At 40.2% G+C, this 19,548-nt stretch overlaps 1 protein-coding gene and 1 long non-coding RNA gene across 8 annotated transcripts in view; one reads left to right on the forward strand and one right to left on the reverse strand.

Moving 5' to 3' along the window:
- The window catches only part of LOC147763247 (uncharacterized), a 72,902-nt gene extending 66,135 nt beyond the window's left edge, over positions 1 to 6,767 (forward strand). Inside the window, exon 2 of the long non-coding RNA XR_015333417.1 lies at positions 6,613 to 6,767. This is a non-coding gene — a long non-coding RNA (uncharacterized LOC147763247). The remainder of the gene's footprint in view (positions 1 to 6,612) is intronic.
- LOC106161702 (protocadherin Fat 1) overlaps positions 1 to 19,548 on the reverse strand; it is a 94,070-nt gene that overhangs the window by 59,682 nt on the left and 14,840 nt on the right. For 6 of the 7 annotated variants that reach the window (XM_087008345.1, XM_087008346.1, XM_087008342.1 and 3 more), the window contains exon 2: positions 11,166 to 14,553. In XM_087008345.1, the coding sequence (XP_086864471.1) occupies positions 11,166 to 14,526 (3,361 nt within the window). In that variant the 5' untranslated portion in view covers positions 14,527 to 14,553. Of the gene's footprint in view, positions 1 to 11,165; positions 14,554 to 14,723; positions 15,064 to 19,548 lie in introns of those variants that run through there. The other variant, XM_087008343.1, reaches the window with a different exon arrangement.

Here is a 19,548-nt window from a genome sequence, read left to right on the forward strand (position 1 = left end):
AAGCATTTTTTTAAAAATTTTTATTTGTCCTTATCAGTTTATCAAAAATGATCCATATGCCTGACCCCCCTCCCCCCACTAACCCAATGTCTTTGAAACTGTTTCAGAGTCTTGCATAGTGTTTACTTGGTGTGCCCAAATAGAAGGTCCCTGAGCATCCCCCTGGGCGAGTGCATGCCCTATCTTCCTCATAGTGTTTGGTCCGAGACTTAACCCCCAAAGACATGGGGATCAGCGGTCATTACAAGACAAGAGATAAGATAAAGAAGACAGAAGATGACGGAGCTGTTGTAGCTATGATAACAGACACGGGCATTGTCTGGGGGTGAAAAGCTAAGGATTTTTTCGCCAATAAATCCAATCTGATTTCCAGGAGTTATAACGAGATATTAAGTATAAATGCATCAACCGTCATTAATGAAAAATCAGACAACCATAGCTGAGGGTAGCAGACAAGTGCAGACTAAGGGGTCTGTTGTTTGTTAATGTTATCTTGGTGCTATTAGTGCCTCTGTGCTAAGAAGGTGTTGCCAGGTAATTGGAGCGCAGATATGGTAATTCTGAACCAATTTTCCCTGATGTGGCACATTTCAAGAAGAGCTCAGAATAGAAATCTATCTACACATCTCTTAAATCAGAGATGTGGCCAAATTTACACAATTCCCATTAGGAAACTCAGTATTTCTGAACCAATTTTCCCCCTGATCTAGAACAAATCAGGTAAAGCTGAGTATAAAATCTTCACAAGAACAAGAGATGCTGTCACATTCATATATTTCTACTTATGAAGCCACCTCCAATTTCAAAAAGATGTCCAGGGACAAAAATGCTACCCTGGATCACAAAGCCTAATCTTTATGCAGACATAGTACTGCATATTGCAGTTTTGTCACATATGAACTGAGAGAACCAGGGTGCAAGTACTTCTAACATAATCTAAATATGTATCCATAAAGGCAGGGACAGGCATTATGTGATGATTGTAGGAAACAGCCTTTCTCTCAGTGTTGAACTGCTGTCAAATCAAACCAAACTATAGAGGAAAGAAAGGAACTTAATCTTTCATCTCTTACGTCTGTTTTATTAACACCCAATAATTGATCCCACTTCAATATACGATATGAGAAAATAGCTGTCATGTGTAATATGCAGCTGGAATTCAATGTATTCTGCAAGGGAAAAAATTCCCATTCTTTTTGGTTAAGTTTACAAAGCACTTCAGCTCTCGGCCAGACTATCGAGACTTATTATTGGGACATGCTGGCAGACACTCAACTTGAATATGACAGAAAATGTCGGGACTCGTTAGCTGGAGTCAACAAAATTACTGCCAACTGCCATGTTGACAAGCTCCACAGGGCAACTAGGGAAACTCTTACATTCAGTTTAGCACAACATTTCTGTTATGAAATTCAAAGATTAGCTTGCAGAAATAGAGCAAAACTATTTGAATACAAACGGCTAATTTAGGATAGGAAAGGGATAGATGAAAAAGAGATTCTGCAAAGAACATAAATTGAAAATTATGAAACATTTTATCCCAGCATACTGTAAAAAAGGTGAGCAGGTATAGCTTTATTATAAGATGAACTGGGCACATCTTATCTCTCTGCGAATGCAGTGCCCCTGAGTATCCCTTCAGTACACCCCTGGACAGCCGGGTCCCCCCCTCTATCCCCACCCACCCCTGCTGTACCCCTAGATATCCCTTCCCAGTTCACCCCTGGACAGCCAGGTACCCTTGCAGTAGATCAAACAATGCAAAGCATGGCCCAGACCATAACAAATACACACTGAGATGTAATCGTATGACCAATACCTTAGGTCATTTTACCTAATCCCCTCAACACTGCATTTAACATGTAGCCGTACCTGGACAAACAGTGAACACACAGTGGACAGACTGACCAATGCACTCGGTGAATAGTGGACATGAATGTCACCCAGATCAGAATTTGACCTCATAACTGAAACAATGTTTTCAATATCCATCAGCCTTTGTGCAATATTTCACACATTGGTGGCTAGGCTACAACCCGTGCCAGGCAATCGATTATTTTTATTGGCAGAGTAATTAATACAACAAAGCACTGGCTGAGCAGATGGAGAAACTTTGTATTCCCAACCAATCAGATTTACCAGTGTGACGGGCATTTAAAAAGGACTGATACAAATAGTTTACTTAATAATTTATGGGTCATTCAATAATTACCTGTATACGTTACATACTTTTGCAGAATGACAAACAGAATATTACACAATGGGACACAACGCTGGGGTATGCTGCCGTTGTTGAAGAATGACGGCTCATTTCCACCTGTGCAAAGCTGGTGCATGTTGTTTAACTTTGACGCAGTTTGATTTTACACTCATTTCTCGATCATATTCAGTCGCATCTATTCATCGCCGCACGAATATAAAACAAATTAGCAAATGCAATATCCATGTGTCAATAGTCAAATATTTTGACATCAATTGTTGGTGAAAAGATAAACATGTTCTTCGCCTAATACTGTAGCATATGTTTTAAACCCTTCATTGTAACCCTATTACCACTTTTTGACTTGTTAACATTTCGATAGTCAACAGGAAAAGGCAAGGGATCTTTTAACTGCGAAATCCTTACGAATTTGGCATGTGATTGTTAGACTACCCATATAAGACATTACAAATACATTACAATTTCAATATTAAATCATTTGAAAAAAATGTATCTGTTTGTTACATTTTACAGACTGTCGTATATCGAGAAAACAAACTATGAACAAAATCAGCCAGCAATCTAACAATCCCTCAGTTGCAAGGTATTAGCCAGTCAACTATCCAGTTCTCTTTTGGACTCCAAATTTCAGATGTCCATTTTTTTTTTCTTTTTTTTTTTTTTTATTAGACCTCAGAGACCCAAGGTGACTTATCTAAGTTAGAAATCGAGTTTGGAATCTCCATTTCAAAGCTCTGGCCAAAAACCTGTCCAAGTGTATAAAAACTGACCAACAATAAGCTTGACATATCACTCCAGAAGTCATCAGACAGACAAAACACCTCTAGGGATATCATAGCCTAGATGAGAAATCTTAACCAATGAAACTGTAGACAAGAAACTCTTATCAGTCACGTTGGTCATAACAAGTTTCATTTCAGAAGGGATATATCTTGCAATTTCTTTTTCTTCTGTGTGACTGAAGATCAGGATCACAGACATGTGATTTACAAATCAAAACAGAACAGACTGTGATCCGCAGAACATGTTGCTTCAAAAAGAAAACAGAACAGCTTCCAAAGACACAAGATACAAGTCCGTAAACCTTGCACCTACTGCAGTCCATTCGACACCTAGCCACAAAACCTCACGCCCATCCAACCAAATCATCATTTTCTACTTTTACTATTGCTTTTGTGAGGGCGTTAATAGGGCAGCGTCGACCATAAAATTGCCTGTGTAATAAAATGTGTACTCAAACATGTAAGTGAAGTGATAGCATCAGTTGTATCTATGAGATGGAATGGTGATCCCACAGTCAGTTTGGGGATGAGTGCCCCTCTAAGGGGTCTACTATCACTACAGAAGAATAGGGCAGGTGGGAACTTTGCACCCCGGGACCACACTGTTTACTCTAAGTTTAAACATCCCTGGGTTAAATGAAAGCTGCGCTAATTCCTATAAAATCCAAGCCTCCCGGCTCATGTATCACTTGAATTACGATTGGAAGATAATTCAATTTTCCCTGTCTCGTCTTCTATTGCCAAGCCAAACAAGCCATCACGATCTTGTGGCAAGGTTAATAATGCGGAATTCGGGAGTGAGTTACATTGTGAACATCAGCACAATTCTGATGTCAAATCAAGTGGGGCAGAATTTATCGCTGGGACACATCTCTAACAACATGAGAGGAGGGTAGATTACCAATTACAGAAATTTTCAAGCCCAAGAAAGGACAAAAGAAGAAAATTGCTAACTAAACACAACTTTGTCACCTTAACACAAGTCAATGTCAGATAAATTACCAGACTTAGCAAGTAGCTGAATGGAAAACTATTAAAAAATTATATTAATTTATTTGAAACACTATTGGCCATGGGTAACAGGAATTGCACCGCTATATTACCAAAATTTCTCATTTGGAATGACTGACATTTCAACACATCTGGCTGTGCAGTGCATCCGTGTGCACATGTGCATGCATGCTTGTGCATGTGTCCATGATGGAACCAATCAACTTAATCATAAGTTGCATCTTTAAGTGATTAACACTTAATTGAGCAGCTATTTCTAATCACCGAAAGGCATGATCCCAGAATGTAGGTGTAACATATTTTCACCTGCCCCACAAACTGACCACATCTACTCATACATCAACAGGGCCTGGATGGGATAACACACCCAACCTGGAACCAGCATTATGAAGGTTGTTTATTGAAAATACTCACCTGGGGCCAAAAGAGCATACAAAAGATGACCTGGAAAAGTATAATCAAGCTAAATGGGCATTCTTGACATTTCTGTCTAAGCTGACCAGGTTATATATTCCAGGGCACATTCTTGTTCAAATCCAACCAGACAGCGTAACCATCTAGCCAGGTGGAAATGGCAGACATGTTCAAAGGAAAACTTCAATGAGATATTCATCCAGAATGCCTGTCTAGAATTTTAACCAATCTTGACTGTTATCTCTCACTAGCTTTAAAGGTCATCACTACCCAGTGAAAATACTGGTGGCCATTGGTCTCCATTTCAAAAGGGAGTCTCCTCCCCCCCCCCCCCTCCCCAACCCCTCCTCTTACAAACTGGCCTCTGACGCCACAGAACGCAGGTTAAATTTCCGCCTCACCAGAAGCAGGTTTGAAAATGCCACTTGGTAACCCCAGTTAATTCTCTCCATTAAAAGGGCAGAGTTTAGCTCACCAGATTTATGATGGCATTTCAAAAATTGCATATTTTTGACTAGCAGCAGAAAAACCTTGTTCTTATAAACCGCACACACCCAACTTACTGATTAGATGCACTTCAAACCATCTTTTTTTTTTCCAAGGCACAATTACACAAAAATCTGATGCATACATGGTACCATGCAAGCAAAACAAATGTGGCAGATTTTAATGTTCACAGAACTGGAGATATCAAACAATGAAATAGAGCAAATTCCATCCAAATATTCTACAGATTACCCCAAAAACACAAGTTCTTAATTTGGTTAAGAAATGACAACCCATAAAACCATCATCACCATGATTCAACGTGGCACAAGAACACTAGCACCCACACTGCATTCTAATTACTGCCACCGAGTTCCAACCTACTGGAATTATAACATGGTAAATTGGCAATATGTCTTCTCTGATGATTTTGTTTCTCTTCAGAAGTGACAGCTTAGAAAAGTCTGTACCACTCCAAGTTTGATTCCCCAGTCAATAAACATGATGTATTGGTGTGATCACACCAGAGACAACTCCAGAGTCATCCATTAATGACTAGGACACTTTGGATCTGTTCACATATCACAGCTGTATCTGGATCTTACTAGTTTTTCCTTTCCCCCAACTTAAGGCTTATAATTTCTGATGAAGATAGCAAACCTGAGAGAGAGAGAGTTGACTGTTTGACTTCATGTTGTGAACTCAGCATTCATCCACTAATAATGCAACCTATATCCTTTATACATAACTTGTGAATTCAGCAGACCAAGATCACTTCAATAAATGTTGAGTGAACGGGGCCCATACCTGAGTCACTGTCCTTTGGGAAGTGTGAACGAAATAGAAATGAGAATAGAGGTGAACCACACTCAAACAGCCAGAAATTTATTTCTCTCTTATCTCTCCAATACAAGTTTTATCATTGATAGTAAATGATACAAAGCCGAGGGTTTAGCACATCAAGGTAGTGGAGTCTGTTATATCCTCCTTGACATCGTGTTTGATGACTCACTAGGATGGCAAAGAAGTACATAATAGACTGTAGCACAATGAGATATTGCCAGGGTAGTCTTCTGTTCTGTAGGTAGCAACACAAGGGCAAAAAGCTGAGAGATGGAGCACAATGGAGGAGGGGGGGGACACACAAACCAGAAAATGAAGGAAAATTATTCTGTATGTGTCTTTACAAGAGTGCTTCTAATTAAATACAAAATTACAGGGCACAAATACATGATATTCTTATCCTTCAATATCTACAATGAAAACTGGAATATTTCTGAAATTCAGACATCAAAAGCATCTCCATTCTGTCCTTCATGTTTCTCACCAGGAGGTCCAAGTTTCAGATACGGGCTTCTCTAATCTTTCAGTTTCAGGTCAACAACCTTTTAGGTTAGAGGGTACTAAAGAAATACATTTCCTTATAAAGACATATGAAAAATCTGGTCATTTCTTCTGCCTTATGTGTATAATCTAATCTCTGGCTCACATATACAGTTCAGTAATGGAAGTACTCATTATCTACGTTCCTTCCCCTAACCTTGGCCTTTTTATGATTACCCAAGAAATGGTAACACCTGTGATAAATGTTGGGAAGCCACTGTAATGAAATTACAAAACAAGCAAATAATTCTTGGAAATGCTTTACTCAAATGTCCAGTAACAATCTCAAACTTTGCAAATGATAAAAACTTAAAGACAGTCTCAGTGGGTTAGATTAATGTATAGAAGCAGGTTCTATGTAAAGCTTTGATCAGATTTGTGTTTTGTGAGATTGTTTATTATTATATTAATAAGTCTGGGTCACAAAAGTCCTGTTAAGACAACTAGAATAAAGAATTAGAAAACGAAAACTATTTATCATGATTTCGGAGCACAGCCAGAAGTACTTCCGGCTCAAGGTCACAACCTCGATTTTCCCACGCTTACGACCAATCACAGCAGGCTTCAGTCAGAATGAGATAGACGTCACGACTACACAGCGAAACTTGTCAGACATGTAAGTGCCGCCTGTCCATCTTTTCGGTACATGTACCGATCAAAAATAGACAACGTAAAGCCCAAAACGCTCTTATACACGTAACCAACTTTGTATGAGCACAAATATTGTCATTTATTGTGAACAGGATAATATGATAATCAGACACACTTGAGACCTGTGAAGCGCATACTCACGTGTCGAGGAGTAGTTTCGCCATTGCCTCGTATGTGAGTCCTAACTCAGCTTTAAGTGTCCTCCACCGCCCCACCTCCCTCCCAACATACACAGTCTGAGTGCTTCTTCGTCTGTCTCTAATTTTCTTTCGTATCTTTCGAACTGGAGTGGCTATTTTCTTTCGTCCCTTTTTGTCGCTCTCCTCTTCAGACTTGACGCGCGTCTGAGCCATGTTTGCTGTTTTGGCGCCAAATAGTAACATCCGGGTCTCAGCCGTAGTACTTCATTCATAGTAAACCGCGAGACTTAGCGAGAAATTGCGCGTTCTGAAGCCGTACTGTGAGGTGGTAGCTGAGTATTTAAGACGAGTCGTCTTTTATTATTTAATGGAACTTAAAAACGGTATTAGGTAGGTTCATTTTCTCAATGGTTTTGGATAGGATATACCTTGGTCATTATGGGGAAATTGGTGAGATTTCCAGGAAAATTCATTTTCGTGCTATTTTAAGGGTTTAACGCGCTGAGACTGTCTTTAAGTAGAAGGGATATCATGCAACAACGAAAGTCAACCAGTGGTAGCAGAGATGATTTAGTCTACTTTCATTCCTCCTGTGACATTACAAGGTATAACAACAAGCCCCACTGACAGACTGTTTTCAGATATATGTAACATCTGCTAAGTCCTGTCACAGATGGAAGACACTGTGTATATTTTCACAACATCAAAGAATGTTTGAGATCTTCAGGGGGAGACCTTCCGTCTCACATGTTGATTCTTCTAAGGGCAACCACGGAACCTTTGCCCTTTAAAGAGCTTTGTACTGAAAATGAGATGCATGCAGTTATTTTTTCCCTCGCAATCGTTTCTTTCAGCTTACTGTCTGACAGTCAGTCAGTCTTTCAACCTATCTCTCTTAGGGCGCATTCCCATAGATTTTAGATCGATCTATCCCCGTGGGGAGTCTCACTAGATTGCTGTCAGATAATCCGGCTTAAATGCTGTAAGGGGGTAATTAACTTTCGTACCTGCTTGGCTGACAGCCATTTAGCGTGAACCCCCAGGGAGTTAGGTCGATCTAGTTGGAACGATCTAATCTCTGGGAATGGGGTCTTATATTTCATATCATAAATATATCTTCTACACTGTTCTAATCCTAACATAAACTTCATAACATGCCACCAAGTCTTATAGATGCAATTCCATTAAATCATCCCCCGAAGGTGTGTAAAGTCAGAAAATCCTTTCCATTTCCAATACTCCCCAGCTGTTCTTAGGCAGCTTCCTATAAAATCTAAGCTTCATTGTAGTAGTAATTAACCATTACTATTGATTTGTCCTTTAGCCCGAGGGAGATCAGCCTATTACCAGTACAATGGGAGAATTTGCAGAAGAAATCAAGGGCTACAATACCAGGGATTATTCCTAGGAAATCAAACTGGGACTCTGGGAAAATTATGCAGCAAATACATCTAGCCTGGCTGTGCAAATATCAAGCCAGACAAATTGGTTCTATTGTCTTGTGAGATATTAAGTCAGGTCAAGATCATTCCATAAACTTCTTTGCTAGAGGCACATGGAAATCTGTCCATTGCATTTGATACCACCTGCTCACTGTATGTGTCAAGACCATCTAAGGTTATACAACTTCTGGCTGCATTACTCAAACACAGAAACTGACATTTAGTCAGGAACAAAAATGGAATTCTACACAGAAAAGAAAATATTTCAATAGTGCACAAGCATAATTCTCCTTTCATTACAATAAAACATTGCACCTTTGCCCTCAGTTTTCACCCTGCCTCCAGGGTCAACCCCAACGGCAATGGCATATCTCCCACTCCCTCTAGCATACCAAAACAACAGGGCTCTCTGTAATGGCACTGTGTTCACAATACACGGGGACCCACAGTTGCATAAGTCTGCCAGCCGTCACAGCAGAGCTCTGTGGTCACTCACAATGTGTGGACAGTGGTGGATTATCATGGACAGGTGGAGCTAAAAGAGGTCTCCAGGTCCCTATGTCAGGGGGTGTACACGGGGCACAGCCAGGGGTGGACAGTGTTACAAAACTTTGAAGGCATCTATTGATAAGAAAATTATCGATGACATCATTGCAGTGGAGCGGATCTCAAAACACGAGCCAAGTAAAAGCCATCCTCAAACCACCTGACGTGGCTTTATTCCGTCTGATTTTGTTTCTCTTTTACCCTCTAATGAGTATAACTTTTAATACAATTTTAAGACCTTTCAATTTTGTCAAAGAACCTTTTTTTATGAATGTGATACATATACTAGTAAACTCATTAAAGACATTTCCTTTGTGAGGTGAATGAACCTGATGTTGTTGATGAGATATCATTGGCTGTTTAGAGGGGTATCATGATGATGGTATTCAGTCACAGTATCTGGTGAACACGAAGGTCATAGGGGGACGGGGCGCCCCGTGTACAGCATGGAAAATTATACCAACTTTTGAGCAAACACAAAGCTGCCATTCTGCACAGTTTACCTTTGACTCTCCATCTTTGTGTACAGCTGACTGACAGCAGCAATGGCCGCTTTATTGCAAACGCATATATTGTTACTTGTTAGCATTATAATAAAGACCCCATAAACAGGACAGACGGACAGATTTTATTTTAAATCTTTGTGAATGAATTTTGTGAATGGTTTGGGGAGGGTTGTTAAGAGTAAGGCGGACAAAGGCTGGGTTAAAAGAACGGAAGCTGCGGTTAAAAGTAGTACCATGCAGGTGTTAATGAATCTTTATATGGTCTATTATAACTTTTTCTTTTCAATAATCACCAGTACCAGGTAGATCCATTACAGTTCCTGCATCGCATGGGGAAAGTTAATTGTGGGCCCCAGTCGGCTCATTTTATTTGAAACTGTTTACTAGTTTTTCGACATGTTTGCATGGCAGACGGCCATTGTAGGGAGACATTGACATAGGGGGTGACTCACCGGCGGTGTTTTTCGACTAAGCTTCCGGTCCCTCAAACGCTGCCACTATTTACTGTGAAAACAACCCTTCCATTCAGCCCCACCCCTAAGACACAAGAGGTAACCCTACACACCTTCAGACTTAACAATTTAGCGGTTGTTTGCAATGCAAGATTAAGTCATGTGTGTTTTTGTAATGTTATCTGATACCCTAACCAGCCTGATATCAGCGCGCCTTTAATATTTCCGCTTATGCGATGAAAATATTGATATTACAAATTTTCAAAGTGTCAAAACCTGATACCTGGGTTTGATGGCTGTTATGCACACAATCTACCTATCAGTAGCAATCACTCATTTCCTGTTGACTTCTTGAGGAGAATAATATGTTCTGACAAATGCAGTTGTCCAAAATGAAGTAAGGACGCCCATATCTGAATAAGGAAATCAAATTGAAGCTTTGGGGTCCAACTTTATAAAGACAAGAACGCCTGGAGGGGATGTAGTACTTCTCGCTGTGTAAACACCCCCTCTTTCTCTCCAACATATGAAATATAACACACGGGTTCCCCTCTTATTTTTACCTTTCCATATATTCTATCCTGTATAAATATGAGTTATACTTTCTGAGATATCCTCAGGGAAATAAGAGCTTATGATTACTTGGGGAAAATTCTGGTATCAAAGCAGTAATTATGTATAGCTGATCCTAACCACTGGTGTACCTCTAATTGCAAGAGAAGGTCGACTTCAATGAAATCTCAACATAATTATCTAAGCCTGGGACTGGTAGCACTGCCACCACCATCTCTCCAAAACACAAATATGTCTTTCCTCCTATTCATGCAAGACCAATGTTCATCCATTTCATCTCTTTTGCCATCTGCACAGAAAATACTGACAAAGTATGCTTAGAAAGTTACACTAAGTGAAATGTCAAGTGTGGTGCAGGTAAGATTTAAATAAATATAACTGGGTGATTTGGGAATGGGGATAAGTTAGGGTTGGGGGTGGGTAAGACCCCTAGAAGGACTTATGGGAATGGGAGTCAAGATATTTCGAGCAAGGATGAAGAATTTTTTAACAGAAAGGCCAATCATTCAGCAAATCTTTTTGAATCAGACATCACTATTATCATGAGGCTAGACTTACCATCTTGCTCTATGGTGAAGCGGCCCAATCCACTGCCTTCTCTGATAGAGTAGATGATAGCGCTGTCTTCAGGGGAGTCGTCATCGTCATGGGCAATGACCTGAATGACCTTGGTTCCTACTGCCTCGTTCTCTTTCACCTTACCCACTGTGACCATGAAGAAATCCTTGAATTTAGGTGGATACAAGTTCTCGTTGACGTCAATCACCTCTATTAGAACAGTGCATGTCGACGTAAGAGAGTTGTCACCACGATCCCTTGCACGTGCAGTTATGTTGTACAGCTGCTTACGTTCATAGTCTAATGAATTGGCTATCCTTATGGTGCCAGTGAGGCGATCAATGGCAAATTTGTCATCCGAACCGCCAATTAGATTGTATCGCACTATTCCTCCCTGGCCAAGGTCAGGGTCACGAGCAGTGATGGTGAGAATAGTGCTCCCCACCGGCAAGTCTTCACGGACACGCATGCGGTAGACCTCAGGCTCAAATTTGGGAGGTTCATCATTAATGTCACCAACGTTCACAGTGACAGTTGTAAACGATGACAACTGTTTCTGCTTGCCGTGGTCTTTGGCCATTATGTCCAGTACGTACTGAGGTCGTACCTCGCGGTCCAACTGCATTTTGGTTGTGATCACGCCAGTGACATTGTTGATGTGGAAAAGGTCCGTATTGGACTGGAGGAAGTAGCTGACCTCTGCGTTGGATCCTGAATCCATATCCTCAGTGGATACCTGTAACACAGTGGTGCCTGCTTTCTCACTTTCTGAAACAGTCGCAGAATATGGTGCATGTTTAAAAGACGGGGCGTAGTCGTTGACATCGTTTACATACACTGTGACAACCACTGAGGCAGAGTGTCGGGGCTGACCCAAGTCATAGGCCGTGATGTTCAGCTTGTATTGGTACTGGCGCTCACGGTCCACATCTGACATGACGACAATCTTCCCAGTTTTTGTTTCAACTTTAAAAGCACCATCCTCGTTACCACTGGCGATTACATAGACCACCTCCCCATTGTAACCAGAATCATCATCTGAAGCATGCACACCAAAAGCAGAAAAGCCAACAGGCTGGCCTTCATCTATGGTCTTGATGCCACTAACAAGGTCAAAGGTTGGGGCGTAGCGATTTTCAAACTCCCGCTGCACCATCTCTTCCATTTTATCAACCACGTCCTCATTATTGTTCACATCCTCTGAGGTTTTCACAGCTTCGCTCATGAGCTGGGTGATACCAGTTGCCTTGCAGTGGACTTTCTGATCGTTGACAAGACGGCCATTACTGTTGCTGTTCACTAGATCCAATGTGATTGTCATATTATCAGAGTAGTTGGTCTGGTCGAAGGACCTAATCACAAGCACACGCCTCTCCCAAGATACGGAGCTGAGATCGCAAGTGAGTATCAACTTCCCTGTGCTAGCACTCAAGTCAAAACACTGGTCTTCGTTTCCCTTGACCAGCTGATATGTGATAATATTTCCAATGTCCAAATCCAAGGCTGATACAGTCACTATGTCTGCCCGAAGAGGTGTTTCTCTGGACAAATAGCCAGCACATTCAACCTCCTCAAACACTGGTTTGTTATCATTCAAAGGACGAAGCTTGACTGTAAAGACTGTCTCTGTTTCTCGTCGGTATGGCAACCCCCAGTCTGAGGCACGTACTCTCAGTTTGTAAGTCCTTTTCATGGTCTCATAATCCAAGCTCTCAGTGGTTGTGATTTCTCCAGAGAAATGGTTGATCTTGAAGGGCACCTGCTGCACATTGGCGATGCTGTAACTAACATAGCCATTTTCTCCTGAATCCAAGTCTACAGCTTCTACTTTAGTAACAAAGGTTCCTACTGGTTGGTTTTCATCAATCTCAATATCTTCCACAACTGATGTTTTGAACTCAGGAGAATTATCATTGCTGTCCACTATCTTCACTGTGACCAATGTTTTTCCTTTACGTCTTGTTCCCCGATTACCAGAATCAGCTGCAAGCACAGTTAATACGATGTTCTGTGTTGTTTCAGCATCGAGCCATTCTGCAGTGCTAATAAGTCCACTTGTGGTATTAATTTTAAACCAGCCAAGGTCATTTCCCTTGGTAATGCTATACCTTAACCTAGCATTAAGGCCAATATCCCTATCGAAGGCACTAACGAACACTAAAGGCGTGTTTGGTGGGACTATCTCTTCGACTGAAATCTTGTAACTGTCACGAAACTGAGGTGATTGGTCATTTAAGTCTAATATCTCAATTGGAATGCTCACTGCAGAAGTCTTAGGCGGAACTCCTCGATCTCTAGCTATGACAGTAAGATTGTATCCTCCAGGCATTAGCTCCCGATCTAGTGACTGGGCGACCTCAATGGTGAACTCGCCAGTCTTCCTCCGCTGATGGATGGTGAAATAACCATCAGTGTCTCCATCTATAATTTTCACAGTATCAACCTGCCCATTTCGACCATTATCAGGATCTGATATGCTCAAAATGGCGTACACTGTTCCCACACTGCCGTGCTCATACACAGAAGAATGAGGCAGAAGTTTGATTTCTGGAGCATGCAGGTTGACTTTGATCACTTTGATGGTCACTTTAGCCGTGTCTGCTCCAGTTTTAGTTCCAATTCCACGATCTTTAGCAGTAACATCCAACTCATAGGTTTCCTGCTCCTCCAAATTCAAGGGTTGTGTAAGCGTGATAACTCCAGTTGATGGGTGAACAGCAAACATTTCGGTAGACTGCACAAAGCTGTAGTACACCTCACCATTCATCCCCTCGTCAGCATCCGACGCAGAGACCGCAAGCAAACTTTGATGTAGAGGAGTGTCTTCATCCACATTTACATTATATGTTCTTGGGTAAAAAAATGGTTGTAGTTCGTTCTTGTCCTCCACTTTAATCCTGACTGTTGTTATAGCATCAAAACGTCGCTCATCCTTGGTCTTTGTTTTGGCTTTTATCTGGAGGGTGTATTCACTTTTGACCTCACGGTTCAACATAGTATCACTCCCTGTCCGCATTTTTATATTGAGAAAACTAAAATCACCAATGAGTTTTGATTCTGCTTTAAAAAGATTCTCTGGATCCCCAGCAGTTATTTTATATCGGATTTTAACATCTGGGTCGCTAACCCAAATTCCCATTTTTGTTTGAGGGATGGCGTACGTCTTCCCTGTGGCTCCCTCTGGGATCGTCACATTATATACAGGTTGTGTGAAATGGAATCGATCCCTGGTCATAGGGGTATAGCTTAGCTTGGCTGAAGTCACTTGTATAAGTAAGCAAAGCAGGTAAGTTCCCAGGGTGACCCCCAGGGGGAGCTGGTAGCCCCACCCTGGCCTCCGCGGCTGTACACCAGGGGTCATTCTTGCAGACCTACTTCATCTGTGTATCTGGAGAAAAGAAAAAATACACAAGGTTAAATGTGTAACTAGTAAAACAAGTTTTGTCACGTCTCATATGAGATTTGATCTTAACTTCAAAAATCTTAATTTGGTTTCATTTTCTTAATGTTCCAAAATAACACAACATCTCAACTGCACTAATCAAAACACAAACTTACTTGACCAAGGAGATAATAAGGTCAAAATGATGTGAAATACTAGCTCCAGGTGAATCTAAGTGTCTCTCCTCCTGTTTTCTACCTGTACTACTCTCTACCTAACCACTCATATTAAGACCAGTCACTAATGAGGAAGTCGAGCCTTTGTGTGTACTCTGCCACCCATCCTGCTAGTACACACAATAATCTGCCTCAGTCACCCAAATAAACCACCCACACTATCAGTCCCTTAGACCTGCTAGCCACAGGGCTGATTGGTTGATAATGCTCAATCTGCAGGTCTTGTTTAGATACCTATATAACATGCGGAACTGTATGACCTTCAACAAAGATTATGGAAGCAGCATAGTCCTAAAATGACCAGTGAAACCCAAACAACCTGACCATGAGTAGTTTCCACCAATTTTACCTGTTAATCTGTCCCTATTAAACTGGGGTTCACTCACTGGCACTCAGGTGTGTAGACAGAGCTATTACAGCCTCTCTCCACCTGTGTACACACAAGACAGACTGGCGGACTAGCAGTAAAACTGGCTGATACTGCACTGGTTGATAACGTACCTCTCTCCAATCTGATACTGGTAGGTCTACTCTACTGGTTTACACCCCCAGTACAACTATTCATATCAGAATCAACTCGGGTCCCAATTTTAGTCTTTTTGACATTACCGTATCGCTTATTTAAATCTGCCTCCTATGGGAATTCAAACTATTCTGTGACATTGGTATTCAATAAGTATTTATTTAGTACAGTTTCTCTTTTTAGGTGGTTTTCCATATCCTGATCTCCATTCTTATTCTGCTCAGAGTTGTCACCTTTGTCCAATCACGAACCTGATTTTAGAAGTGACTCATCAATGCTTCTTTCACTTTTGGTGGTAAAATATTACACTTCACAAAAATTTATGTGTGAAACAAAAATTGGAACATTGCTGGTTGAAGTCGACTCAGTTCAGAACGTGATCAAAGCAGTTCAGTCTGAGGTTCTCTTAGCAAAGCTTCACTGCTTTAGCGTTTTACACGAGAAGGTTCAGAACTAAAACCGGCTTATTGCAACAATGTAACTCACCTCCAGTCAAAAAAAGTTTCAAATATTTCCTCCCAATGTTATTTTGTGCTACTAACCACTCTGTATAAAAGGCACACCTTGAAAACTATGCATATTTTTATTATTATTAACATTATGACGCAGTCTTTGGAGAGCTGTTGAAAATGATACGCTTTAATGACTAAAATTGTCCCATATCACAACGGTGCATTGTGGTGATTAAATACTTGTGGAATAATCACTTGCATGCTCAATGGCATAACCGTCATGATACTTGGCCTGTGAAGGCAATAAAGAAGGTTAGTCATTCATAAAAACACCACCAAACTTTTAACCACCACTGAATAACTGAGTTTCAACTTCAAACTATGTCAAGTATGCTTCCATCAACATGTGTGTGGGTTTTTCTTCCCCCATTCACTCTTCATTTCATTTCTCCAGTCCCTCTGAACATAAATATTTTGCCTGTACTTCTAAACTGACAGGCAATTTTGGACAAGTTACAGTCTGATACAGAACTTGGAGACCAGGAGAGAATTTTCTTAGCTTTGTTACTAGATTGTAGACCACCGGTTTAAAGCCATGAGCTGTACTAGCAGTTAAACTGGCTGATACCACACTGGTTGATAACATACCATATAAAATGCAATAACTATGTAACACCAATGCAAATTATTGGTCAGACATGCTCTTTACGATGTTTTTAACCCTCCCCCCCCTCTCCAAAAACATCTTTCAATCTCCCAGTCTATAATACTGAAATAAGTTGTACTAACTACCCCCCCCCCCCTCAAACATCCTGCACACTCCCAGTCTATGATATTGAAATAACAGTAGTACTAGCTGGTTACCAAATACCAGATAACCAGGTGTAATTTATGACCAATTATACACCAGCCACACCTGAAATACCAGACATTTCCCTTTCAATCCAACCGCTAAAAACAGACACATAAAACTGCCATAAATCAGATATAATAAAGCAGTCTATTTTAATTACTGGATCTTCAAAGGGATACCAATTAAATGACGTGAGAGCTATTCTCATTAAAATTTCTAGAAAGTATCTAATTTCACATTAGAAAGGTCTGTGTCTCTCATAATCTATAGCTACTATTTTTGGATGGTCTTGAACATGTCATTTTTTCTACCTCTAAATTCAGGTAAATTTGTACTAGTACGGTATATCTAGAATGTATCTCCATGGCAACTCATCTTTGGATACACATCTACTAGCCCTAACTCTGCATAGAAAAATATTACCACATGCTTAAAAAAATTCATTTTGGTTAAATAAAAATAATAATATATTTGGGCAAATGGAAAAAGTAAAATATCTACATTTACTTTGTTTTAATAAAAATATTGTGCAAAAGTGATTCCAGTTGGTACATGTTTATTTTTACAGTCTAGATGAAATACTGTGGGAGCACCTGTCTCCACATGTATATAGTACAGTGCCTGTGATGTAATATAACAAATACATTGGGCAGAAAGCAGGAAATTCACCTATCCTAGGCTGTGACTCATAATAACAAATAGAATCCAGAGTTAATGGGATTCAGAATTACACCAACATTTTCTAAAATTTAAAATTAACTAATTTTTAGAAATAATTCACCTTTCCTAAAAAAATGTTTTTGACAATATGTCACAATCTAGGAAGGAGATAGATCTGAGACAAAATAAGAACAATAAAATAAAATTGAAGTCTACAAACATGGTTCCAAAATAGCAAAACTAGAACAACATCAACCTGATATCAGACAAACCCCTCATTTATAATAAATATGTCCTCGTTGTTGCTAATCTTACTAGACAACTGACAAAGTGATTGTCTGACACATGGAAATGGCTTCTAATGCTGGTTATTTAATGGAATAGATTTGCAAATCTGCACAATTTCTCTGAATAAATGTGAAAATCCTCTGGTGCATCTAAATACTCTGACATGGAAAACTAGTTTGTGGACAAGCACTCTAATCACTAAGATCTTCTCACCCTGAACAAACTGAAGAACTTGTCCTTATCCATGTTACAGCTACAGTGAATGGAGAGGAGACAATGACAAAACTGACACCAGCTTCACTACCTGGGGCCAAGAAAAAAGTCCCCATTAATGCAGAGCTGCTCTGTGTTAATCTGGCATTAAATACCCAGTTCTGAGCCGCTATACTATATAACAGAACAACTTGATTTCAGTCAAGTTTTTAGTCAGCATTGTGCTTGCTTATTTATGCCTAAATAATGCAGCCATGTTCAACTTTCTAGGGACAAGTAATGATTAGAATTGCATGAATAATATCACTCTTAACATACTCTTGATGATATATTATATTTTTGGGTTAATATCTGTCCTCAAGGGAAAAAGGACCCATATCATTATAGCACATAATTCACCAGCAAACGCTAATTACCAACTCCTTGTTGGTGTAACCCTGTTACAAATCTCTTGATACAGAGTCCATGCACAGTTGAGAGGACTGCTATCAAGACTGTTTAGTATGCCCTCACTAGCTTCTCTATCTTTATCAGGATCTGTAATTAATATCCCTTCTACCACAGTGAATGCTGGGAACAATAGGTCCAGAAATAGCTTCGCTTGCCTACTCTTCACCACGCATGAATATATTAGATCATGAATCTAAGCATGGTGTAACTTTAAGTTTAGCTTTGCTCTCATATGTAAGTTACTTACATATTGCTGGCTTGAGGTGTATCTATTATATAAGTATATTACCAGGAATGACATCCAATATGGTGGTTTTGTGGACAAAATTAGATTTCCAAGGCCCATCATGACAAATAATTTGACACATATTAAGATATAACAAAACAGCACCTCCCTTAGGATCAATTATTGTGATGCTAAATATTTTTTTACTTTTCTATGAGTAGAATATTAAAAGTGTCCTGTCGTGTACTGTCATTTCAAAGATACCTCAGCCTGCTTTCTATATACAAAATGTGAAGAGGGCGCGGATACTTTTAAGAAAAATCAGAAAACTGATCAGCTGAAATTTGTCACCAGAGTCCTGCTTGGTGTGTAAAGCTGATTTTTGTGAGGTCATTCCATTGCGTTAACTTACTGTGAAGTTTAGAGATATAATCAGGTGTTAACCAGAACAGGAGAGACCTGTCGTAGATCACAGGTAGCACTCATCAGGTGATTTGAGGTGACTCAAAGATGAATTTAAACAGGAAGTCTCTCTATCTTCAGACTCAATCTAAAACCGCTCAACTTACTGTATATTTTCATGCCTTTTGGCTCTCTCTTCCTCCCCCCCCCCCCATCTCCCCAGCTACTTTCTGTGTCCCTTATATTGCACTGTTTGTCAGGTCATAGAGTTCATCTCTCCTTGCCACAGACACAGAGTCATAATCACAGTGTCATAATCAAGCAATAAAACTATACTGTGTGCTAAACTGACGACCACTATAAAGGACAGTTTATAATAGTGTATCACCTATGTCGTCGTCCTATGCATGGGCACTACATCTATCTATCTTCTTTTCTTTCTCCAAAGTCCATTGAGACTGTCACACTGCCCGCTTCAGTGTGAGAAGATCACAAATGTTCTGAAGACGGATAACGTCATGTTCAACCTCCATGTACGCAGCACGTCAGAAGGCTTCATTACCAGTCAACACACATAGAGTGAGGTAAAAATGACCCCTCATTCAAAACTAGTTTCCTTGGGTTTAGAACTTTCTTAGACAAGGAATGGAGAGCATCCAGAGAGTGCAAAGTTTCATTTTTTTTCTCATTTTACACAG

This window comes from Lingula anatina, chromosome 3, assembly GCF_051362555.1.
Source record: "Lingula anatina isolate TDL-2025a chromosome 3, LinAna3.0, whole genome shotgun sequence".
Lineage (NCBI taxonomy): Eukaryota > Metazoa > Brachiopoda > Lingulata > Lingulida > Lingulidae > Lingula > Lingula anatina.